Here is a 26,518-nt window from a genome sequence, read left to right as displayed (position 1 = left end):
CCAAGGTAATCCCTGAGAACACTGTACAAACACATCATTTTCTCTTCTTACAGGTTGGACTTTATAAACTGAAATGCCAGAGCTTTGAAATTTATTATCTGAAATAAGTTTAACATTTGGAGAAATGTGTTCAAACACAAAACCTTGGAAAGAAAAGCAAACTGATCGAACAGAGAACGGGGTGGGCAGAGAACATGATGAGCGCAATTTTGCTGTGTGTTGGGCAAAGTTAGAAAACGGGGTCCTTCTGAGCACAAAGAGCTCCCAGATGAGGTAAAAGTTAAATGCAAATCCACTTCCAAGTCTTCATGAGGGCCACTAGATATGAGTCTTAATTATACATGACCACAATATCAATAATGAAGAAATCTTATGTTTTATTTAATACTTTGGCCAGACCAGCCCCTTTGAAGGGACCACTAGTTTAGGAAAGAAGAACAACAAACCATCATTCGCTTTCCTGCAGGTTCATCATTTTCCTAATTATTTCTATTGGTCCTGCTTTATTCTTTCTGCAAATTAAGGGGGAGGGGGAGGGCTTCTATATTAGATCAGCATTGTCTGGTTCTTATCCAAATATTCCACCTAATAAGGACGTAAGTTCTCATGGACTGGACAACCACTCTGCAACATTCCTGAGAATTGAATAATATAATAATCTTGAAAGTCGGCAGAGTAGATTATCCACTTTTTTTTTTTTCTGGACTTGAACTTGTGACCTTAACAGTAGCACTGCGAAAAAGCAAAGGTGCTGAGCACTTTGCCAGAGTAACCTTCCATGTAGACTTTTCATCTTAAATACACACAAATGAAAACAACTACAATTTTTGGAAAATTATGTACAAACCCAATACTTCTTTTGATTACATATAAATACAAATTAGCTATTTTTCCTAAAAAGTGGTTATAATAGTAAATAAATACAAAATAAATCTGACCATTATACTTCATGTGCTGGGGTTGAACCCATATAAAATGTACAACTAAATACATTTTAAAATCTTTAAGGAATAATTCTCTGATTAAAATATTTGTTTTCCCAACTTCTTTTTGTAGATATAAATATATTTTTCAAAATAGCTGTTTTTTTTTCTTTCTTTCTCCATTCCATTCCATAAATAAAGTCTTCATTGGGAAATATTAAAGTGTCAACTTGGTTTTTTTCTAAAATATATATATATATATATATATTTATTTTATTTTGCTGTGCTAACGACACCCGCAACCCTCCACAACCATGTCCTGATAGTTCTTTAATACAACCTTCTCATTTTCATCCAGGTAGAGCATGGAGATAGCACTCAGTTCCGTCGGGACACAGCATGCCTTAGGAATCTTAGAGTTAACTGAGTTGACCAAAGTCTGAACAATGGCATGATTAGTGGAGTTCAGGTGATCAGCCAGGGGAAAGGGGCATTCTCCATGGCAGTAAAAGGCATGATACCCCGGGGGGGCTACGATCCAGTCATTCCACCCCACGTCACTAAAGTCCACGTACAAAGGGTGCCTCTTACAGCTGGACTTAAGGCGTTTGCGCTGTTTGTGTTTAACTTGACGCTTTTCTCTTTTGTGGAGTGGATGTCCTTTCCCATCGTGGCCGAAAGTTACCAGCAACGGTCTTATTTGTGACCAGCTATGCTCGTCTTGGTGCAAAGACCTGCTAATCCTAACGTGTCTCTTGGAGACACCCTGGTTCTCCGCCAAGTGGGCCACTTCCACCACAAATCCGTGGTTGGCGAGTCCCTGTGCAGTCCACCTCATCACAGCAGGGGTGACGTCGAAACTCTCCCATCTGCTTGCATTCTGATTCACCAACCTGGTGTCCAAAAGCCTGGTCATGGGGAACTTCGAGTGGGCTGCTGCAGGCTTTATGATTTCATAAATATTAATTCGGTGATGGAAACTGCTATTGTTTTCCAAAGTTTCCTGCATCTGTTCCCGAAAAACCTGAAGTTCGGCTGAGGTGACGAACTCCTCGGTGGGAATGGAAGTTAAATTAAAGAAGAATCGCCGGGTTGTTTTTCCACTCATTTCTGGCAGTTCTTCCAAAGATTCTAATTTGATATAAAAAGGTAGGGGAAAAAAAAGAAGAAAAATACTTGGGTAAGATAAGTAATGACAATCTGGTTCTATGTAAGAATTTGTAAATCTCATTTCAGGGTTTGATTTAACCCATATATAAGTTTTCAGCCAGAAAATAAAAATTCTCCCTTTAGATAAAAATAGAGCCTCCCTTTTCTATACATTTATGTCAATATGCATACCATGAAACACAATTTCATCATTCATTGTTATGTTTTTAATCCAATACATGAATACTGCTTCCAGGTGGCTATAATAATGGGGGAAATGGTGAAGCATTTCTTTGCAATTCACAGACTTTAGGGCAAAAAAAAAAAGTCAGCACTATAGTTAGTAGAGGTCTAATGAGTGAGGATTTGAGGAAATTATTGCATTTCGTAAAAAGAAAAGGGCTTTAATGTCAATCCCTTAAGCGGTATTCTCAAACATTGCTCTGCAATTTAGATGATTTACAAATCTCGATATACAGATTTCAGTTTCCTAATTAAAGACTCTGAAACTCAACATCAACGATGACATTTTGAAAAGCACACCCTACTATTTTACTCAAAAATCCAGAGACAAAGGCATGTACAGGAATCTACTTCTTTGGAAACGTCAGGGTGGTACTGGGACACTGTAGTAATTAAGGCCAGACAATTCCAAGAGAAATATCTTCCCAAGTGTTGTCTGTCCTCTCACCTCGTTATGACCTCAAAAATCAAAATCTCATTTTAGATGCTTTTAGAAGAAAAAAAAAATGATTCTCCTCTGTAATTTCTTTATCTTTTCAAAAAATAAATCATATAAAAAACAAACACATACCCAAGAACAGACACAAACCATCCCCCCAAAAAAACTAATAAAAAGATGCCATTATGATAGTTGTAACATAGAGAAATAATCTCATCCTATTACAGAATAATCTTTCTCTATCTATTATATTTATTACAAAAGAGACAATTAAGTGGGCTACATATAAAAGTTCTTTCTCATTTCCTGAATTTCAGTAGTAAGGAGTACTGTTTTTTAAGCAAACAATAAAAAATAAAACATAGCATAACACCTTGAATGCTGTAATGTGCAAGTTATCAAAGGTAAAAAATATTGTTAAGTTGATAGTATACAACACTAGAATTTGAGATATTCAGGTTTATTTTCTTCTAGCTTTACCACATCCTGTCATTTGTCCAAAAAAAAAATGCATATGCTTCATTCAGGATCTAATGTAAGTGCTAACAAATCTATTTGGCCATAGTTCCAAGTCATCACCATAAGAGGAGACCACATTTTCATTACTGTTATTGTTGTGTTTTTCCTAAATCAAACATCTATAGGTTGTTCACAGAATCAGGATGCCGTAGCAGGGGAGAACCACTTCAGATCACTGGCTCAGAGGTCCCGCCTGTGCAAACCTTCGTCCTCAAAGCAGCAGTCATCAACGCAAGAAAGTAGAAGCACTGAATTCCACAGGGACGGATTATACCAAATTAGGGAGTAATGCTTCGATGTGAAGTTTCTCAAATTCTAACCTGCACACACAACATCTCGGACACCTTAAATCTTCAAACGCAGGTTCTGATCCAGTGGGTTAGGGGTAGTGCCTGAGAGTCTGCATTTCTAGCAAGCTCATGCACTACCCTTGGAGCCTAAAGGTTTTAAAGGATGCTTTACACATGCAAGTGCAAATTGCTGGAAGACACTTTTTAAGTGCTTTTTTGTTGAATAATCTAAAAATGAGCAGAACCACTAGTGTTGGCCAAGGAGTGAGCTGAGGCCCATGAAGTAGAAAGATCTCCTAAAACTATCGACTTGGATATGGATACTATCAGGCCAACTGAGCCCTCCATGGTCCCCTTGTGCCTCCTAATCCACATGTTTTGGGGATACCTTTTGAGAGCTATCCACATTCTAAACCCCACTGTAGGTGAGTGATAATTCAGACCAGGCACTATTTTTCAAACAACCCTCCCATCACCAGGGCTCTCCTCAGTGTCTCCCAACAAGCTTCAAGAGCTGTGTTTTAGCTCCTTTCCTCTCCTCCTCGCAGCTCAGGAGCCCTCTGATCTTCTCCCTGAGGCATTCTTCCAGCAGAGAAGCCACAGGCGACCAGAGGAAACAGGACACCAGCAGAAACATCAGCGATGCTCCCCAGAGGCAGTGTCCCGCAGCCAAACCTGGGCCCGACTTCTCCAAATGCCAGCACACCTAAGAACACCTTCTTTTCTTTTAAGGAAAAGAAAAGGCAAATTATCCAGGGCATTTGCTGACTAACTGTACTAATGAAGGCACCCAGAGAAATCACAACTGCAACAGAAACTCCAAATCTAAATCTATAAATTAAAATAATTATATACACAAAGACACCTGGACATGCACACACAGCCAGGAGAACAAGGAAGGGACACTCTCCAAGGCAAGCATGAGAGACTGGTAACCAAAGTAAAGAAGATGAGTATAAACAAGGCAGACAATCAACAATAACCCTCCAAAGATAAACATAAAACTGAATCAGATAAGACTGCCACCGTTTGACCAGATTTGAGCTACAAAAACAGAAATTTCACGTGCTTGAAAATCTCACCTGGGGTAAGTGACAAAAAGGATAATCACTTAGTTACCTTAACAAAGGAAGAAAAAAAAATTCCCCTGTTAAATAATATCAAATAATGTGAAGACCTTTCTCTGACTTTTCAGCTTCATCTCAGTGCACCTGTTGCTCCCTGAAGGAGCCCTCTTCCTCCTTAACAAAAGAAGCCTGCATGACAACACCCCTGGCTGAAGACTCAGGCCAGAGACGTGAGTGAGAAGTTCTCTGAAACCCTCAAACCCAGGAAAGTAAGTGCCGACCACCTTTTCCTTTCATCGGCAAGGGAGCAACTTGAATTTTTTTCTTCAGGGTTGAAAAATCAAGACCCATGTGAAATAAAGTAAATTAACGAAAGAAAGAAAAGAAAAGAAAAAAAAAAAAACTTCTGCATGGTATCACAACAAGCCTGGGGAGTCCAAAAATATAGAGTGTTTACCTACGTAGGGAATGTATGCTTTTTTTTGGAGGTTTATACAGTTGTTAATTCTCTGGAAATAACCCTTGTGGAAAAATTTGAACTTGCCAAGGGATTTGAGGATTCCAGCTTATCTCAGACCTGGGTTCCTGAACCCAGTTCTTCACCAAATAAATGTTCTCCGTGTATTTAAAAATCTTTAACCAAATAAATGGAGCTATGATGGCAAAAATGTGGGGTAAAGGGGAAAAAAAAAAAAGAAAGGCAACGGCATTCAGCTTCTCCTCCAAAAGTGAAGAACCATCTATACTCTTGTCAATTAGTCACTGACATCAAAATAATGCAAAGATAAAGCTGAATTCTCTCAGCCAGTCTAGATCCACCCTGGTCTCCTCTTTTCTAGATAAGGGGAGAATATGACATACAAGAGTCACAGTGATAATGATAACTGGTGTGCTTAATGCTTCTTTATGCCAGTCTGGGACTGAGTTTTATATGAATTATCTCACAACAACCAGGTTAGAGAGACAAAGTTATCTTCATTTATGAATGAACTAGTTGGAGCTCACAGAGGTTATGTGACTGTCCTAAGGTCGCAGAGCTAGTAAATAAAGAGCAGAGCTAGGAATTTGAGTCAACTGCAGTTCCCATGATTCTGGCCACTAGACGGCACTACGTAACTCAGGGATGAGTCAAAAACTCAAGCAGAAGTCAGAACCATTAGGAATACACTAATAATTAATGCAATGATAACCACAGGGTGAGTTCTTTCCCAACCAAAGGGATAGAAACGTACTACTCAAGTACAGTAGAGGGAGCTCACAGAACTAAAGAAGCAGAAGACCAGTGGCAGGGCCCACTGGGACATGCAGATCTTGTTTGGAACCACTGCTGATTGTGGCTGCCTTTTTATCCTACAGCATGGCGAATTTTAGAAAAAAGTGAGTTATCATTATGTTTTGAGAATCTGCGACACCATCTGGACAAACAGTGGTCCATTAAGGTAACCATAACAAAAACCTGGGAATGTTCTAGAAAATCAGGAAGGTTGGAAATTACTCTCCTGAAACAAAATGAAAATGGATGAGAATAATAAATGATACTTTCTAGATTATAAAATAATGGTTACAGAACTGATATACCAAGGAGAAAAAGATAAAACACAAAAGGTTAAGATGAATCAGTTAAAAAAAAAAGACAACAAAGAAGAGGGCCGCTGAAGGACAAGTATGGTCATAACCGTCATAATCACTAACCCTGACTGGCCTCCGTCCCCCTGAGCTCCTCCACCTCTGGAATGATTGAATGCCCTCTCACTGTCCTCTGACCACTTAGTGAAATAAACAAAGGAAAAGTCTAAAAAAAAAAAAAAAAAGACAAAATAGATCAATGAGAAGGGAGCAAGAGAGTTTACAGAGGAACCACAATAAAAAGGAGGTAGAACAGAAGACATTAGTTCCAAAACTACCACTGGACACCAAAGCCTCAATCTTTATGAGCACTTCCAAATACAATGTCCGTCCTACTTACTCAGGTCTTTCATAATCACACTAAAATACCTGGGGACACTACGGAAGTACACCAGGAAAGTACTGGTTCCAGGGGTGTCCAGTGTCCAAATCCTGCGGTTGCACTGGGACTGTGACACACGTTCTCCTTCACAGGGATACGTTCACAGTAATTATATTAATGGGAAGTGGGTTCAACTCTATTTCAAAACTTTTGTCATAGAGGCAAATAATTTAGTTATTTCATACAAAAAGAAGACTGTGTCTTTTGTAGTCTGGAGTGCAAGCACGTGGTCCCTATATATTACAATCTGACAGGAAAGTGGAAAGACTTTTTGCACAGCCAATGAAGTCGACCCATTTCAATGTTTCTCACTACAGTGAAGCACAAAACACGCTTTCCAGTTAGAGAAGCGATTTTTCTATCCGCAGCGGCAGTTTGCAAGGCCTATGTGGCCGAAGCGCTTTTTAATAACTTTGAAAAAATAAAAAATTTTCAGCACTTTGGTTTTTCTGAATTAAATCCATTGCAGAAAAGACAAGACAAAGTTTAAGAGGAGAAATGACAACTGATAATTTTGTCTCAGACCAGCTCCCATGTGGTCCCACTATCTTCACACATTGGTTGAAAGAATTCCATCATATCTCGTCTTGTAATTTCACTAAATCTTCCAGATCCCACCCACAAATAAAGCCAACAAGTAATTTTTATAATCAGTTCCTTTGGTCCTTTATCAGATAAATGCCCATTAATTCTACGTGAACCAAATTCTGCTCTTAAGCCAGTAGCCTTAATCACATGGTTTATCAAAAGATTTTTAGTGCCTTACATGCCACAGGATTTTTATAAAAACCAAATCCTGGGTTACACGAAAATGAAATGGTTTTCAAATAGTGCAATATGTGACCTAGTGTTGATATACTAGTTGCAACAAGAAATGGATTTATTGAAATTTGGGGCAAAAATTACATAGGTTTTTTCTATCATCTCATTGAAGTAAGATCTGACATTATTGAAAGTTGATTTTAAGCAAGTTGGTAACGTCTGCACTATTTTTCACACCTAACATTTACACTTTTAAAGATATAGATTCTGTTGTATAAACTAAGCATGGTATTTAAGTTAAAATAACACATGCAAATAACTACAGTCTGTTCAGTTTTGATCAAGTCACTTCTAGAGGAAGAAATATGCAGACTTTGTTGATGGAATCCTCATGCAACTGAGTGTTTTAGGTGTCAAATGACTTAAATGATCTTCCTTTTATGTTGTAAGAGACACATATACCTTCCTGGCTTTAAAAGTAAAGACTGGTTTCCATGCTAAATTTCCAGGAGAGGTGGCTGAGCCATTTCAACCCAGGAAAACTATTTGAAACAGCACCAGATGAAAATGATGAGCTGGCTCTCTCTAATCATCCAAAGGTTATGATGAAAACATTTCTATTTATCAGAGTGTAGATTCCACTGGAAATTTACCACCTCAGCAGAGCAAGGCAAGAAAAAGGGAACTTCACTCCCAACTCCCCAATATCCAACAAGTGGTGGCCCTGTGACATGCAACTTTGTACCCTTCTCTAGAACTTGAAGGAACCCATGCTCTATTTAGACTGTATTAAGCCAAAGGGGCATTTGAAAGTGTAGAAAAAGAACTGAAGTGGAACATATTTTTGACTAATTGCTCTAAGAACCCAGGTACAACACAGATCTCAAGAGCTGTTCTAAAACATTTCATATCCACTAAATGCCTTTCCGATGAAACAAGCAGAATATCCTACCTTAGAAAAACCGCATCCAGTATCATAAAAGAAAGAAAAATTCCACATTTCAATGCACATGAAGGAAAACAGGCAGCTGCTGCAAAACCTTTTATCTGAGGCTTCCCTTCTCTCTAGTTGGAGTTCATCTCAGATTTAAGCGCAAGACAAGAAAGTCATTGTGGAAACAGTAAGATTGATTGTGGAACTGATCTCCCCTGAGGATTAGATAGGGATTCGAAATTTTCCAAACCAGGCCCAGATCAACTGTAAATTAGAAAGACTTCGGGCCCTGGGTTTTGATTTTTCAATACAATCTCTGAAAATTCTGCCCTTGGCTTTGTCTTGCCTGAAACCCCGCTTAAGCAAGAGAGGCAGATTTATAGAGTGAGGGCTTCCAAACAGACGGAAAGTGATCCCAATCTGCACCCCCTCCTCCTCGACTTCCCCTATGGAATTCTTGCACGCTTAGCTGACTAGGGGCATGCCTTTTGCCCTCATCTTTCCCATCACTTGATTTCTCTCCAGTTCCTGGAGGAGGAGTCGCTCTTCTGGCTGCAAGCCAAGAAAAGGGTGCGGATTTACCAATGGGGAATCCCTGGCTCTCCCACCACACAGGCAGGCAGTGCGTTACATCCAGGTTCAGAAAGGTTCCTACAGAGACAAGACTGGAAACCACTTCCGTGCCTTGGCCAAGCTGCCCTTCTAGGGATGCCTGCAGTCTGTGCACGGTGGGGGCGCTCTGCAGGATGACTCCCCGCCCCCGCCCCCCACTCCGCTGGCTCCGTGCCTCACCTTCGTGGTGGAAACTGCGCACGGTATTGGCGAGGCTGGCTGCCCTCTCCAACCTGTGGTCCGGGGCAGGCGCACCCGGCTGGCCCGAGTGCCGGCGGTACAGGTCCAGCATGTAGGGGGGCACTACGGCGTCCCTGCTGGGGGTGGGTCTCTGCTTCAGGCCGAACATGCTGAGCAGCCGCATCTCGAACTCGCTCAGGACGTCGTCGGAAGGCTGGGACGAGGAGCGGCCAGTTGACTCCGAGAACTTCCTCCGGCCCAGCTCGGGAATGAGGCCGGCCGCGCCGCCCAGGAGGACCTGGGGAAGCAGCAACGCTAGAAGACAGCGGGTCCCGGCCACCATGGTCGACCTGCAGACAGGGCCGACGTGAGTCACCGAGTTCCCCGCCCAGCCCTCCCCCCTCCCGCCCCCGCGGCCTGGGCTCCCGTTTGGTCCGCCTGCCTCCTCCTCCAGGGTGCCCACCTGGCTTGCAACTTTCGCGGGAATACTTCAGAGCATCTGAAGCTGGAACGTTTGGGAGAACGGAAGGGCCCTAGTTCCTGAGCCTTAAGACTTTCTCCCTCTCATCCCACTCTTAATTCGTCTGACATGATTTGTAACCCCCTCACCCGTCAATGACTGTCACCTTTTTTTTTCCCTATGACACTGGCGCTGACAGCCAGTGCAGGGAACCTGTGAAAACCACTACTGGGTCTGACACCACTTGTTTGTCACCTAAACAAACACATACTGCTCAGTGCTCGCCTGCATATAAACACGCACGAAGGGTGCATGTGACTTCCTCAGACGCACTGTATAGAACTTCCTGATACTCACACAATGTCTATAACTTCCAGACCTAGTAAATTCAAGGCCACAACTTCCGAAGCCACTTACAGCTTGTGGCCCACGCCTCCAACCTCAGAGAGGTCCGGACCGGCCACTCCAATCCTGGACCCCTCCCCGCCTAATGCAGTCAACATAGACAGGTATCTTCCTGGGATTACGTTAATAACTAATATCTTAATTCACGTGTCAGTACAGGGTGGCCCTGAAGTACTGCCTCTCGAATTCCTGGAAACAAACAGGGACAACCCCAACTTTTAGTAATGTCCCAAATGGGACGTGGCTCCGAGTAAAGACAGCAGGTCTCCTGGAGAAACCTGAAGAAGGGAGAAGGGATGGCCATGGCAGGACATACAGGTTGGCAGCTAACGGGTGAAATCCAGGGTCACCCTCTCGAGGGGATCTCTGACTTTTTTAAATCATCTAAGTGTTAACAGCCCTAATAAAGTGCCGAAGAGAAGGAAAGGAGGAGGGGCGGAAGAGTGCGAGCCAGGAGGGCGAGGCTGCCGGTCGCCGGGGGCGGTAAGACGGGGGCATCCCAGCAGGGGCTCGGCTGCACGTGGACATGGAGGGGGGTCTGTTTACGTCCGGCTTCGCGGGCCCCGGGAGAGGCTCTGCCGCAGCGGCCGCCTGGGCACCGCGCCCACCCCTTTCCCCCCAGTCCCAGCCCCGGGCCCACGTCCTCTACCTTTAGGAGACCGCAGACCGTCTAAGAAGCACGCGGGGACACGTCCATTGAAAGAGCCTCCACATGGAAAAAGCTCTGGCCGTAGGACCTGGCGCAGGGAGTCCGAGTTCCCTTCCTTTGCCTCCTCCTCCTTCTCCTCCCGGGTGCCGGCCGGGCAGTTCCTCTCTTCACGCAGGGAACGGCGTCTCGGGTCGGGCCCAGACGAGTAGAGGGCCGGTGGCGTTCGGAGGCGGTGTGGCTGGGTCCGCGGGGGCAAAGGCACCGGCACGAAGTGGGGAGCACAAGTTATTCTCCCTGCAAGTTCAAGAAGTCTCCAGCCAAGTGCTGACACACAACAACAGCGAGCAGGGGGAGGAGTGCGGGGCAGGGAAGGGAAGGGAGAAAGGAAAAGTTGGTGCTGTCGTTGTCCTTAGGGACCGGTGCCCGCGGGACGCGTAGCCCCGCGCGGGACTGGCTCCGGGACTCGGGGGTCGAGGGTAGGGCGCTCCGCGCTAGCTCCGCCGCGGCCCATGGTTCGGAACAGCCATCCTGGGCAACGCCGGGTCCGGGGAAGGGCGCAGCGGCGATCTTGGTGCCAGGCGAGTTGCCCCCCCGCATCACTCTGCCTTATTCCAGCGCACCCCCATTAGCGCTAGCCAGTTGAAACCACCGCGGCTCCGGCGCTCCGTCGTCCTCCGGCGCATTCTCCGGCGAGTCGAGCAGAGTCCCGGGCCGCCAAAGCGGGTGGCCGCGCTCTCCCCTTGCTCTCCTAGCTCCCGGGCCAAATTGCTGTACCGTTTGTGGCCAATCTGGCGTCCAATCACACTTCGACCGGCGCGTCCCTGGCCCCCGAGCTCCGGCAGGAGGTGATCTGCATCGCGGCGCTCAGGCTCGGCTCCCCGGGGCTCTGCGCGCCGGTCCTCAGCTCTGGCGTGGCCCGGGCAGCCGAGGCCACGGCGCAGTGGCGCGCACGGCCGGGCGCTCCAGCCCGAGCGGGATCTGCGGCGCGCGGTGCCTCGGAGACCCCAGTAATCCGAGAGACGCTCGCTCCGAAGTCGTTCGGGTGGCGGCGGAGCCTGTGGCGGCTGACGTCCGGCGGCGGCTGACAATCCCCGGCGGGGTGTGAGAAGCGGAGCGGCGGGCGCAGCGCGAGCCGGGCGCAGCGCAGCGCGGCTGGGCTAGGACTCCGGCGGCGGCGGCGGCGCCGTGGCGCGGCGCTCGCGGCTTTTAAAGGGGACGCCGCCTGCCGTCTCCCTCCCGGCGGAGACCGAACACCTCCCCCTCGGTGGCGCGGCTCGCCGGGGATCCCCGAGCGGGCGGGAGCTGCGCGCAGGGGTGTGGACGGCGCGCCGGGGCAGCCGCGGCGGGGTGGGGCCGAGGGCGGGGACGCGCGGCAGCCGACGGGGGCGCTCGTGCCTCTAACCCCTGTCCTCACAGGGGAGATCTACTGGGGTGTCTGACCCTTGTTAGCATTCCGGGGACGCAATCCAGAACAAATAAGGGGTTAAGTCCTTATTTCCCTACCGGGCCCGTTATTCAACTTTCAGTTTGAAGTTTTTCGGTAATAGAGGATTCAAAACAAAGCAAAACAAAACTCAACCAAGTTACGAGGCATCTTGGCATAGGCATGGGGTAGACACTTCTATTTCACTGAGTGGAAGGAGAATTAAGAAACCTAGAGTTTGGATCTGGGTGTTATTTAAACTTTAACATACACAGATATATGTAAATACATGTATACATTTATATTTATATAAATATACACATATTCGATAAAGGTAAATATATGTAATACACAATATACAAATATATGGGTGTCTATATATACATGTAAATATATGCTAATGAAACACATGTTTCTATAAATATGTCTGTATATGGTGAAATGGCTGTCATCCTGCTATACATGGCACGTGCAACTTGGACTGTGTGTGTGTGTGTGTGTGTGTGTGTGTGTGGCAGTGTGAAGAGAGGATGAGAGGGATTTTATTTCTTTTTATGGTAGCAATCACTTCAAGCCTCGTGATATTTATCTCACCCAGCTCAGAGGCAGGCGATTAACAGCTCAGAGAAAGGTAAAATAATGTAGTTTGAGCCAAGCCTACAGGACAATTCTGGGTTGAGACCTTAGAACCTTCTGTCCCAAGCCCTTCCACCAGGCCCCAGCAGCAGGTCTGTGGCTTAAGGTCAAGTCTCTTGTCTTCCTCAGCTGAAATATCCCCCAAATTTGCTGCACCATGAGTTTCGAGGCTTTCAGTCCTTCATCCCTCTCAGGAGTCCATGCAAAGCACAACCAAGTTGCCCAAATGATCTCAGAAGCCAAGGGCAGACATTTTTTGAAAAAAGCCAGATGGCAAAACCAAATTTGCCTGCACAGAACCTTCAAGCCTGCAAAGCAGAAAGGGAAAAGTCTGAAGCTCATAACCATCTATTACCCATGTGTATTACTTTTTTCAGTTGGGAAGCTAAAATTATTCTAGGTTCTGCTCACGTAAATCGGATTAGCAGCCCACAGAGGGGAATTAGGCACTCGCTGTTTCTGAAAGTATAAAGGTCAAATAAGGTATTTCAGAGGAAGCCTACCTAGTAGGAAAATGAATGGGGGGCTGGGGTTCAGAAAAATTTTCAAGAACATGCTGCTCCCCCCCTCCCTTGAAAATAACGTGCTGTGAAAGTTGAGTGTCACTTGGAATCACTGGACATCAAACAAGTTGGCAATAGAACGTATTCTACTCAAGACACAAGCCGGAAAGTGTTTATTGTGTTTCCGAAACTATTTCCTTTCCTATCAAGTTTAATTGAGAAGTTAACAATTGTTTCTGTCATCAGTAAGATTTAAAAAACAAAACAAAACTTAGGAGACCTAAATCAGTATGTAGCTTTTAAAGAGGAGGAGAAAGTTGATAGCTGTTGGATGCTCTTCAAGTAAAGATGAAAAATAAATCTCTGGTGATGACATCAAGGATGTCTTGCAGCTTTAGGCCTTCATAACTTGCGAAATGGGAACCTTGCTAGTTTATGAAATAATCTTCGATAGTCACGAGCCTGAGGGAAAACTGGCATTTCTGGACACTCTATTCCATTTCGGTGCTGCCCATCACAGGATCACTTTTATGTGTGATTACGCGATTTCTGAGGGACTGCCGAATGACTGACTTTCGCAAGCACAACTTCCTAAATTTTGGCTCTGTTTCTGTGTTAAGAGCCCGTCTCTTTGGTTGTTTTTTAGAGATGGCTGCCCTCTTGTGGTGGAAATGAGTTCAAACGTTTGGGAGAAAGAAGTCAATAAATAAATGTAGCTGAATAATCTCCAAAGACTGTTTTGGGATACAAAGTAGAGGATGACCATACCTATTCAATTTCTAGGCAATAGGAATAGTTAAAAATGGTAAATCTAAATGGAGATGACCTATCTCTTTTTATTTTCTTTGTTAATAATAGCCACCTTCGACCTGCAACTCAGCATGCAGGGTTATTAGTTTGAGGCGATGATGTCTGTTTGCCTTGAAAATACCACCCACTGATAGCCATGGTCAACTTTACCTCTTCCAAAGGTTCATTGAAAGTTTGTCAGCCCATAAGGTCAGATTAATTCTTCCTTGGTGCATCTGCCAGGTGTGGGGAGTGCCAAGAGTTGGGGTGGGAAGTTGTTTGGGAGAGGGGTGATGGTACTTGGAAATTCAGCCACAGCAGAGGGAGCAACAAGTTATGTTAAAAAAAAAAAAAAAAAAAAAAAAAAAGCAAAGCCTACCAGGTAAGGATTCTGTAAAAAGGAGGTTGCTACTATTCCCTTCCTATCATTTCTTGCCAGTTTTTTAAGAGATATCAGAAACCCACATTTGATTAAGTGTGGACATGACCTAGGATGAAATTAAGTACTTAAAGAGTCATGCTTTGGCAACTTTTCCTTTAACAGTTCAGCCCAGATAATGTTTTATGGCATCCTGCAGCTATTAGCATTCACCATTGTTCTTGCTTGGCCAACTATTATGCAAATGAGCCTTAAAATAATGATCCTTACCATTGTAAAGGTCATAGCAGGCATTAAATGATCCATGTTCCTTGTAATTGTCATTCCACTGAAACCTGTGGCAACTCCCCAGAGAAACCTCTTGGTTTTTTAATATATATCTTGTTTTGTTGCTGGTGTGACACCCAACACCAATTCTACCAGGATGAGCTTCTTTCACAGGACCCAGGAGGCATGGTAAAAGAGCAGCACTTAGTCAGTCAAACTTTTGCCTATTTGATGTATATTTAGATATGGTAGGAAGCATAGGTGTAGTAGTTTCTTTGCAAAACTAAGCCTAATAGGTCAAGTTAGGGTCATTGCTTTCAGGCAAGTATTGACTTCATCTTAAAAATTAAAGGAGAATACATTATGTGACTGCACTAGATTGTATTTTAGGATGCACAGGATAGGCATTCTACAAATATGTTGATCACAGCCCAAGACATGGTTGAGTGACTTAAATTCTAATTCTGTGGTTCAGTTATTGATGGCTGAATTTAAAACAGTCATCTCTTGGCCTCATCTGTTGATCTGGATAAATAAATATATGCCTGCCTCAGATGGCACGATGAAGGTCAAATGCATAACACTCGTGGACTTCCAAAATGTAACAATGCCCTACATACATAAGGTCCTGATTGCTACGTACTCTATGTATCTTTAAATGCTTTCTTCCTGAAACATTATGGCCTGATTTTGAGAGATAGGACTTTGTATGCCTTTTTTTCTTTTTTCTAACAGTTTTTATCATATTGCTAAACAGTGGGTATTTCCTCAGAAAGGTCATCACTTGAGTCTATCTAAGGCAGTAACAAATGCTCATAGTTTCGGTTTCTTCATGAATAATAAGTAGAGATTAATAGCTGATCTCCTCACAGAGCTGCTATTAAGAATAAGTGAGAAGATATGTGTCAAGCCAAAAAAATTTGAATTATTATACACATGCAAATTAAGGTCATTAGATCTTAGAAAAATGAATGTTTTGTTATTTTCTTTTGTACATGGGAGATATAAAAAATGAATGTTAAATAAACAGATGCATCAGAAAAATAATTACAGTTTTTCAATAGGTTGTTTCCAATAGGTAATGTTAAAATTATTTCATTACCAAAATCGATATATTTGTCTCACGTGTCAATGATATTTAAATGTTTTGATCTTGTGTTAATGAGATTGTGAAGAGTCAATGATAGTGTTTCTCTACATATCCTGTCTTCAAATATTTATTGAACAGCTATTATTCCCTGGACACTATTCACTTTGGTCCCAGGAAATACAAAGATACATAATCTCTGTCCATAATGCAGAGTTTAGTATTCAGCAGAAAGGATATAAAACGTTTGCTGGCATGTATAAGTAAGAACTTTAACATTAGTGAAAAAACGTGCCTCAGGTTTAATGTGGAGGGTGTTTGAGAGGAACATTCATGATGAATAGAATCTCTGGAGGATCACTAGGCATCTTTATGACCATCAGCATTAGTAGCAGTGGATTTTCAACCTGTTACTGAGTTTTATGTACTAGCTAGTTTCCACTTGTTACTTTGCCTAATCCTCACAAGAACCTTGTTCAATGGACATTATAATCTGCATTTTACAGATGAAGAAACTGTGCCTAGAGAGGTTAAGCCATGTTCCCAAGGTCATACACCAAGAAAGTAACACAGCCAGTGTTCTAGAGCTCATGTTTTTGTGTGTTCAGGGTTCCCCCCACCCCTGCCCACATCATGCTAATGCTCTCTTGATTCCAGACAGTGGAAGCAACAAAGCCAAGACATCAGATAAGAAAATGCAGGATTGTATTTCGAGGACCAAGGGTGGTAGTTCATATTTGGAGGTGGGTTTGGCTAAGGATAAAGCAATAAATACTAGAGGTACGTCCATTCTTCAGGTGGGGTCCCAGCAGGAAAGTGACAGCATGTTCTTTAACAAAGAATTTAGCCAAGTTTACCAAAAACACATTGTACAAAAGTGTGGGCAGAGAAGCCAAACCAGGAGGCTTTGCAGCCCTTAAGTCTACAGGGGCACAGGACGAAGAGATATAGCCTAAAAAAAGCTGCAGCCACAAGAGAGAGACATTGGCAGAAGTGGGTGGACCTCTGATTGAGGACCACCTGGGAAGGAGCTGGCAGGAAGAATAAATTGCTCAACCTTTCTTTATCCTCCTTTCTAAATATCAATTGATATTTCCACTGGCCTAATTTGACCTGGACAAGTGTGTTGGTCATCTATTGCTGTGTAACAAACTACCATAAACCTAATGGCTTGATGCCCCTTTATCTCACAGTTTCTCTGGGTCAGGAATCCACTCAGGATCTCACAAGGCTGCAGGCAAAGTGTCAGTCAGGGCTGCTGTCTCTTTTTAATTTTTTTTTTCCCTTTATTGATTTGAGAAAGAGAGGAAGTAAGAGGGAGAGAGATAGAAACATCAAGGAGAGAGAACATCGACTGGCCACCTCCTGCATGCTCCCCGCTGGGGATCAGACCCACAATCTGGGCATGTGCCCTGACCGGAAATCGAACGGGTGACCTCTTGGTGCATGGGGCAATGATCAACCACTGAGCCACACTGGTCAGATGGGGCTGCAGTCTCATTTAACATTTGGGGTACTCTTCCAAATGCATGGGTTCTTGCCAGAATCCATTTTCTTACAGTGTAGAAAGTGTAGAATTCACTCATGATCACTTCTCCCATCCAGCTGGAGGACATCTCTTTACCAGACCCTCTTCTAAAAGACACACCTGATTGTGTCAGGCCTACCCAGGGTAATCTCCCTTCCAATGAATTCAAATTTGATTGATTTGAAACCTTAATTATATCCATAAAAAAAAGTCCATCACCCATTGACATTTAACGTAACCTAATAAGGGGAATAAAATCTCATCATATACATCGATCCAGATTATACTCAAGGAGAAGAGATTATGTTGAGGCTGGAAATCTCAGTCTATGCAGCCCATAGAGATCAAACTCTCAGGCACAGAGTAAGGTAATGAGTGGATCTTAGGTACAGAGAATACCCAACATAATCAGTTTTGAAAGCTAAGCAGACTTTAGGATCTTGAGATTCTTTTTTTTTTTTCATTGATTTTTAGAAGAAAAAAAAAGGAGGAGAGAGAGAAACATTGACATGAGAGCAAAACATTGACCAGCTGCCTCCTGCAGGCACCCCCAACTGAGGATTGAACCCATAACCCAGGCATATACTCTGACTGGGCATTGAACCAGCAACCTTTCCATGCATTGGATGATGCTCAGCCAACTGAACCACACCAACCAGGGCACACTTCAAGATGCTTGACTGTAGTCTATGGAGTTTGGACTCTATTCTGTACAAATAGATTACTGTGAAATAATTTTACCAGAGGAAGGGAGTTTGGAGATATATGTTGGGGAAACCAATCTCATGTGTGGTAGAGTGCAGGGGAGTAGGAAAGGGGGGATAGCGGGACTGGTGGTAAAGGGACCAGAGAGTAGCTTTTGTAATTATTCATACAAATGGTAATGGAAGTCTAAGGTCCACATGAAAAGTAAGCCCATGTGAAAGCTCAGAAGGAGGTCACATGGGCGGGTGTGGCATGAGATGGGTAGAGGGGAAGAGCGTCTGTAGGTTTTGGAGCTGGGGTGAGTGGTGCTGAGAGTGAGGAGTGTGAACAGGAACCAAGGGGAGGTGCAGGTGGTTCTTTGTGGAAGTACCTATGATGGCCTGGTTACATGTCCTCATGGAAGTATAGAGCAGGTCGTTAGACACTGGCCTGGAGCTCAGGGAACGGATTGGGGGATTGGGTTGCAGGTTTCTGAGCTAAGGCTTAACCATTTGGAGAGGAAAAGATCGCCAAGGAAAGTGCAAAGGATGTTTCAGGAGACGTTTTAAAACAGACCATAGTAATTTGTCTTAGAATTCACAAGAGGTGAGTGTTCAGAAGAAGAGGCTGGTCCACAGTCTTCAGTGCTGGTGAGGTGTGGGGAACAGCAGAGAGATTGAGAGTTAGCAGCAGCTCCTTGGAGCTGTTTTTAGATCACAGGTTTAGGAGAAGGATGAAGTGGGAGGGAGACTAAATGGAGCTGAAGGAGGAGCAAGGTGAGATCGTTGGTAAACAAGTGAGAGAACACAGGAGAAGGAAATCGGTATTTGAAAAGTGTCTCCAAATAGTTCATGAAATTATAATTGAAGTTATCTGAAGGTCTTTAGCAAATCAACACAGGGTTCGCATATTGGCTTTGTTGGAAAATTTCTGTATGGTCATTTCCTTTTTATAAGAAGAAATCTGCCAGGAGAACAGTATATTTCTGAGTTCTAGTTAATACTCTGGGATTCTTCATCGACTACTTATAACTTCATTTGCATGTTTCCACACCTTCCACAATTTGTTGGACCACATGAAGCTCATTAGATCTGACATAGTTACCTATAGGCTGTTAGTCATGTTCAACTCTCCATAGGGCCCACATGGGACCAATGGCAAATTCTTTCCATCTCTGTAACCTATTAATTCAGAGAAAGAATTTTGCAAAGACAAGAATAGAGTTGAGGGCAGCGAAGTTAGAATTATGATAAAAAATACTCAGATTGCCCTGGCCAGTTTTGCTCAGTGGTTAGAGCGTCGGTCCACGGACCAGAGAGGCCCGGGTTTGGTTTCCGCTAAGGGAACGTACCTCAGTTGCACTTTGTCCCCCGGCCCTGGTTGGGGTCATGTGGGTGGCAACCACTCGATGTATGTCTCTCGCATCGATGTTTCTCTCTCTCTCTTCCCTCTCTCCTCCCGCTCTATCTCAAGATAAATGGAAAAATGCCCTCAGGTGAGGATAAAAAAAAATTTTTTTTTAAATACTCAGATTGAACAATAGCAATTCAAAAGAATCATGCTGACCAATGATTCTTAATGGATATTCTCATGCTGGGAATAGTACACAAATTGTCTTAATGGGAGACAAAAGGTTTTTTTTTTCTTTCTTTCTGTCCTGATTAATGTAGAACTGGTTGATTGAGCAAATAATGCAAGATACATATGACTTAAGAGATTTTGTGAAATATATTCTACCCTCTAATATGCTCTACAGTGACGACTCAAGGACACTGAAGACGAGGTGTAGCCTGCCTGTTAATACCCATGGAGCTCCTCAGCCCAGACCACTCCAGTACATACCTGATTGTCGACTAAGGGCCTTCCCGTGTGGTGAAGGGTGCTCTACTCACATGTGTGGCTGGCCAGAGAGTTAGGGCATTAATACCTCCAGCAACAGCAGTCAGCTAATCACCGCCCTCACTCCTCTGGGTGGGGTGACTCTGGGGTGGCATAACTTTGAGGTGTATGATTGAAACTCACTTCCAAAGTTCCAGTCACCCACAGTGATAACAGGCTTGATAATGCTTCCTTTATTGGTGGCCTTCCCTTCCTTGCCTCGCTTCTCCACTTCCCTGAACGTGTTTTTCACACAGTCCCTGGATTGGACCTGTACTCACATCCCTGTCCTAGAGTACGCTTCTAGAGGAACTTAAAATAAACACTGGATATACTACCGACTTGAGATAGCACCTATCTGAAGTGCCTCGACTTCAGGTCGCACTCTGCCAAGATTGAAATAAAGCTGTTGGCTTTGGAAACCTATTTCCTGCACTTTGCTCATTTATTCATTCCATGACTTTTACTTTTTCAGGTTCTGCTAAGTTTCTGGGTCTACGGAGATGAATAGGGTGAATTATACAAATTGATCGAGTAGAAGTTTACTCAAGGAACAGGAACTGAACCAAGAATAGAGTGACCACCTTCCCTTGCAGGTCACAGAAGGTTTGCTGGGGGGATAGAATACTGGAGCTGAATCATGAAAACTGAGCAGGTGTTGGGCAGATAAGCAAGGGGGAAGGGAATTTCAGGCAGGAGGAACAGCAGGGGTAAAGGCAGGAAGGCATTAACATCAAGATGCATTAAAGAAATGGTCGGCAATTTAGTGAGACTGGACAGAAGAGGTAAGAGGGGTGCCAGCATTTTGCTGGGCAAAAGGAATTTGGACCTTTTCCCACAGGATCTACTTTGAGAAAAATCTTTTTGGTAGAAGTGAGCACGATGGCTTGGAGTAGCGCCAGATTGGAGGCAGAAGGACAAATTAAAAGGATGTTGTAATTATTTAAGCAAGAGATGGGGAGTCCTTGAACTCAGCAAAAGCATGGGGTGAAGGAGAAGGCTACAGAAGACTAAAAAGATAAGATCAGATGGCACTTAGCCCACGGGGAATGAAAAAGGAGTTGGAATGACATTAACCAGTGTAGAAACTGCAGGAAAAGGAACATGCTCAATTTACAAGTATATAGAGATTGAGAAAATAATCAAAAAGATTTGAGTGGCTTCCAGAATCAAAAATTTCAATTCCCAACTATCAGTAATTATGTCCTTAAGATTATTTCCCCAAGGTCATTCATATCAGTAAGCATATATCCAGGAGTAAGTGAAGTCCACTTACAATGGGAAACTAATCATTTTAAGCTATTAAGTTATTTTGTGTTTGAACAATTAATAAAAGACCAATCTGATGCTAACAGATGGGTGATATTTGGTCTAATCCCAGAGTAGAAATATTTATAAGACAATTAAGGAAAATAGCTATTACATTAAATACCTTGAAAATTAATGTGAACAGCCAACCTCCTGCATTTCTAACAAGTAATTTTTGCTAACTTGATACTGACTCAGCAAATTACTGTTTCAGCATCTTGTTAGACAATTCAACTATTATTGTGTAGAGAAAAGATGAAGATTTAGGGGAGTCAGTATTTTAATATTCTGTGAATAGAATTATCATTTGTAACATTTCAAAATGGCAATTTTACATTTTACTTATGTATACATTGCATAAAATTATAAGAAAATGTCACTGAACACAATTTATCTATTTTTGATTATTTTAAGTTTGGTGAGGTTCCTATAATGAAAATTTCAGGACACATGAATGGCCAAGTATTATCCTTGTACCAGCTGTTAATCAAAAAATTGAGAGAGAGGGAAAATATATCATATTTGTTTTGACCATTTGAGACATTGAGGAGTGGTTGTGGGAAGGAAGGAAGGAAGGAAGGAAGGAAGGAAGGAAGGAAGGAAGGAAGGAAGGAAATTAGTTCCACTTGCTATTTGTTCATTTGTCATAAAAGTAGTATAAGGAGTAAAGATCTCTAATTATTTAGGTGTTCTTGTTATTTGAATTGAGAGTAAGTTTAAGTTTGCTTCACTTTAGCTAGAGATTCATATGGTGTCCCATAGTGCCAAACAAAATCAAACAGAACCAGAAGTATTTGACTATTTCCAGTCTAAGTGCATTTGCTAAACATTCTTGTTTATACATTTTAACTATTTTTTTTTTATCCTCACCCGAGGACATTTTTCCATTTTTTGTTCAGATATAGTGGGAGGGAGGGAGAGAGAGGAAGAGAGAGAGAGAGAGAAACATTGACGTGAAAGTGACACATCGAGTGGCTGCCACCCGCACAACCCAACCAGGGCTGGGGACAAACTGCAACCGAGGTACATGCCCTTAGCGGGAACTGAACCTGGGTCTCTCCGGACCGCAGGCTGATGCTCTAACCGCTGAGCCAAACCAGCCAGGGCTCATTCTGGAACTATTAAGGGATGTCCGAGATGCATTCCCACATGTCCTCCTTCCTTTTAGCAAAAACCAAGAAGCACTCTTACATAGGAAAAAACTTTCAGATCGGTTGACTTTTGTTTCATGTCCTACATCAGAAACTAAAATTAATATTAATTATTTGGTGGTTCCTCCATTTGGTTAATTTGGCTTCTATCTTCAATTAAGCCAAAGAAGAAATGGAATGATAACAGCTCTTCCTCAGCTGTCTTTCTATTTTTTTTTTTTTTTTGAAATAACTTTAGTGAGGTGGACTGACCTTAAAATTGAACACTTTCAGAATATATTCTAAGTTATTTTTCCTCTTGTGTTTCATTCATACTGTTTTTGAGCTCTATGGTCTCTCCTCCAAGTCCACTTAATAAGAAGGCCTCCATGGTATATATCTTTAATAGAAATTAAAGGTCTCATTTTGGAGAAAGCAGGCTCAGGGTTGGGAGTTGAGGAAGAAGAACTTGGGAGAGAGGCCTTGTCTTACCATATGGACCCACAGCCATCAGGGGAGAAAGAATGCAAATGGAAAATGCTTAGCCCCAGATCACTACTTACTTAGTAAGCTAAAGGCATTACTCCTGGTTTACAAAATATCTGAATATTTAGGAAATTCACTTTCATTTTAACATAAGAGTTTATAAACTATTAAAAATTGAATAATGATGACATCACATTTTCTTTTAAATAATACTTTAAAGTACTTTTAATAGAGAAAAGTAAAAAAAGAAAATTATGATGCATAATTTTGTTATCCCAAAAAATCCTGTTAACTTAAAATATAATAATCCACACATGTGTAAAAAATTTAAACTGTTCCCAAACATATAAAGTGAAAATAAAGGTCTGCCTCCTTCTTTCCTACCCAAAATGACATTTTCTAAAGGCAACCAGGGTTAATAGATGCATTTGTAACCTCATGAAAACCAAAACATTACGTGTATGCTAGCATATGCACACATGCCTGTGTGTGCAAATGTTTTGCACAAAGAACTGATATCACAAACACTGATATCCAATTTCTAGCTTTTTGTTTGTTGTTGTTTTTTATTTAAATACATATAACTTGGAACCTTTTACACAGATCTCTCTTACTGTTTTTAAGGGTAATATTATTATGATTTCTTTAATTTGCTCCTCCTGATGGACATTTAGATATTTCCAGTTTTTTTTTTGGGGGGGGGGTTGGTCTTAAAAGAATGTTTTAATAATAAATTTATATAATGGTTTGCAAGCATGCCCTGAAGGCACATTTCTAACAATATTCTTCTGGGTCAGAATGTGTGTATTAAAAAAAAGTTAAGGAAAAGTATATAGCTGAACTATCCTTCAAAAAAGTACATATTATTAGATTACTTATCTCCATTTTGTTTACTTCTTTTTCTGGAGTTTTGTTCTGTTCTTTCATTTGGGACAAGCAATCTAACAGATGCAGAGTTCAAAACACTGGTTATAAAGATTCTCAAGAAAATTAGTGAGGACTTCAAGAGCATAATAAAGAACCAGTCAGAAATGAAGAATGCACTAACTGAAATAAAGAATAATTTGCCTTGGCCAGTTTGGCTTAGTGGTGAGAGCGTCAGCCTGTGGACCAAAGAGTCGCAGGTTTGATTCCAGTCAAGGGCAGGTACCTTGGTTTCGGTTGGTCCCTGGCCACAGGGTCGTGTGGGAGGCAACCAATTAGTGTGTCTCTCTAACATCACTGTTTCTCTCTCTCTCTCTCTCTCTCACTCTCTCTCTCTCCCCTCCCCCCCTCCCTCCCACTTTATCTGAAGATAAGTGGAAAAATATCCTTGGGTGAGGATTTAAAAAAAAGAAGAAGAATTTTTAGGATAGCAACAGCAGAGTTGGTGAGGCTAAAAATCAAATCATCAATCAAATCATCAATTTAGAATATAAGGAAGCAAAAATACCAATCAAAACAGCAACAAAAAAAAGATTTTTTTAAAAAATGAGGATAGTTTAAGGAACCTCTGGCACAACTTTAAGTGTACCTCTATTTGCATCATGAGGGTTCTAGAAGGAGAAGAGAGAGAGCAAGAAATTGAAAACCTATTTGAAAAAATAATGACAGAACAATTTCTTAACTTAGTGAAGGAAACAGACATACAAGCCCAGGAATCACAGAGTCCCAAACAAGATAAATCCAAAGAGGCCCACACCAAGACATATCATAATTAAAATGCAAAAGGTTCAAGACAAAGAGAAAATCTTACAAGCAGCAAGAGAAAAGTAATTAGTTACCTACAACAGAGCACCCATAATACTGTCAACCGGTATCTCAAAGGAAACTTTGCAGGCCAGAAAGGAGTGGCAAGAGATATTCAAAGTGATGAAAAGCAAGGACCTACAACCAAGATTACTCTATCCTGCAAAGTTATCATTTAGAATCGATGGACATATAAAGAGCTTCACAGACAAGAAAACGCTAAAGGAGTTCATCACCACCAAACCAGTATTATATGAAATGTTGAAAAGTCTTCTTGAGGAAGATAAAAAATATGAACAATAAAATGGTAATAAATACATGTCTATCAACAATTGAATCTACAAACAAAATGAGCAGGCAGAACAGAAACAGACCCATAGATACAGAGAACTTTTTGTTGGTAGGGGTGTTGGGGGGATGGGCAAAAAAGGTTAAGGGGTTAAGAAGTACAAATTGTTTGTTAAACTGATGAACCTCAGAGGAAGGGAGGTGCAGGAAGAGATAAACCAAAGAACTTATATACATATATGTACAACCAATGTACACTAACAATAGTATGGGGAAGGCAAGAGGGGCATGGGAGCAGGGAAGAGGGAGGTTAATGGGGGGGAGAAGGGGGATATTTGTAATACTTTCAACAAAAAAGATAAATTTTTTAAACGTATATACTAGTTCATTCTACTACCAACAGAATCTTCATTAACCTCGTGTGCCAATGTTAAAAATGGCAAGTTAAAAACCCCATATCACTTAAATTTGTATTTCTTTTTATTATGCATGAGATGGAAAAGTTTTTAAATTTTACCTTAAACTTACTGGCTACTATATTTCAGTTTTTGATCATATCCTTTATCCATCTTTCTAGATTTATTGCCTTTTACTTACTGACATAATAAGCAAGCAACACAAATATTACAATACTATTACCATACCTAAATTTTTTCTTATTAATATTTATAGGCTCTTAATATATGAAACAAATTAGTCCTTTGTCAGAAATGTGTTATAAATATTTCTCCAAGTTTGACTGGCTTATGATTTTATGATAAATTTTTTCTGTATAAACATTTGAAAAAATTTAAATTAAATGTATTAATCTTTGATTTTGTAACTTCCATGCCATATATCTTATTTAAAAAGAACTTTTTATACTCCAGATCAAATATTTACCAATGCTTTCTTATATATATTTTTTGTTAATTCTTACCTGAGCATATTTTTTTTCTATTGATTTTTAGAGAGAGTGGAGGGAAAGGAGGGAGGGTGAGAGAGAAAGTGAGACAGAGAAATAGAGACAGAAAGAGAAGAGGGAGAAAGAGAGAGAAACATTGATGTGAGAGTGACACATTGATTCGTTACCTCCTGCACATGCCTGGACTAGGAGCTGGGGATTGAACCTGCAACCCAGGTATGTGCCCTTGAGCAGGAATCACACCTGCAACCCTTCAGTGCAGGATGATGGTCTAAACACTAAGCCACACCAGCCAGGGCTTTCTTATAATATTTTAATGTATTCCATTATTTATCTTTAAATCATCTAGAATTTATTTTGGTTTGCCAGTTTCTCATCATATTTATTAAATTATTCACATATTAACATAATATAATTTTGAAATGTAATTTTTCACTTATATTTGGGATTCTTTCATTGATCTATTTCTTTCTTTCTTTTTTTCTTATCTAATTGCATGGGCTAGTCTCCTCCTGCTAGAACAGAAAGTATGAAGATACAAGGATCTTATATACTTTGTTTGTAGTTAAATCTACCCTATTTAGAACAGTCCTGACACATAGGAGGCCTCAAAAATACTAGTTTAACACATGAATAATAGAAAGTTTTATTTCTTGATTCACCAACTTTAGATATAATCTATTGATTCTCCATATAAAATAGGAAAATCAGTACATTGACACACTTTCTCAGCTCAGCTCTTTATCTCTTGATTTCCTATTGTTTTATTATTATTTATAGATATTCAATAATTAGAATATAAACTTTATAAAATCATATTTCCCACATTGATTTAATTTTAGTTTTATGTGTAAATGAGT

At 41.7% G+C, this 26,518-nt stretch overlaps 1 protein-coding gene across 1 annotated transcript; it reads right to left on the bottom strand.

Annotated features, from left to right (window-relative positions):
- Positions 1 to 1,157: 1,157 nt before the first annotated feature.
- Positions 1,158 to 11,423, bottom strand: BMP2 (bone morphogenetic protein 2). Its single transcript, XM_036245084.1, has 3 exons — positions 10,641 to 11,423; positions 9,127 to 9,476; positions 1,158 to 2,054 (listed from the first exon to the last, which is right to left on the bottom strand). Exons 2-3 carry the CDS (start codon positions 9,467 to 9,469, stop codon positions 1,210 to 1,212), a joined length of 1,188 nt encoding a protein of 395 aa, XP_036100977.1. The 5' UTR covers positions 9,470 to 9,476; positions 10,641 to 11,423; the 3' UTR covers positions 1,158 to 1,209.
- Between the last annotated feature and the right edge of the window lie 15,095 nt (positions 11,424 to 26,518).

This window comes from Molossus molossus, unplaced genomic scaffold, assembly GCF_014108415.1.
Source record: "Molossus molossus isolate mMolMol1 unplaced genomic scaffold, mMolMol1.p scaffold_m16_p_6, whole genome shotgun sequence".
Lineage (NCBI taxonomy): Eukaryota > Metazoa > Chordata > Mammalia > Chiroptera > Molossidae > Molossus > Molossus molossus.
Note: the sequence above shows the minus strand (reverse complement) of the source record. Positions and strands in the feature narration are given on the sequence as shown.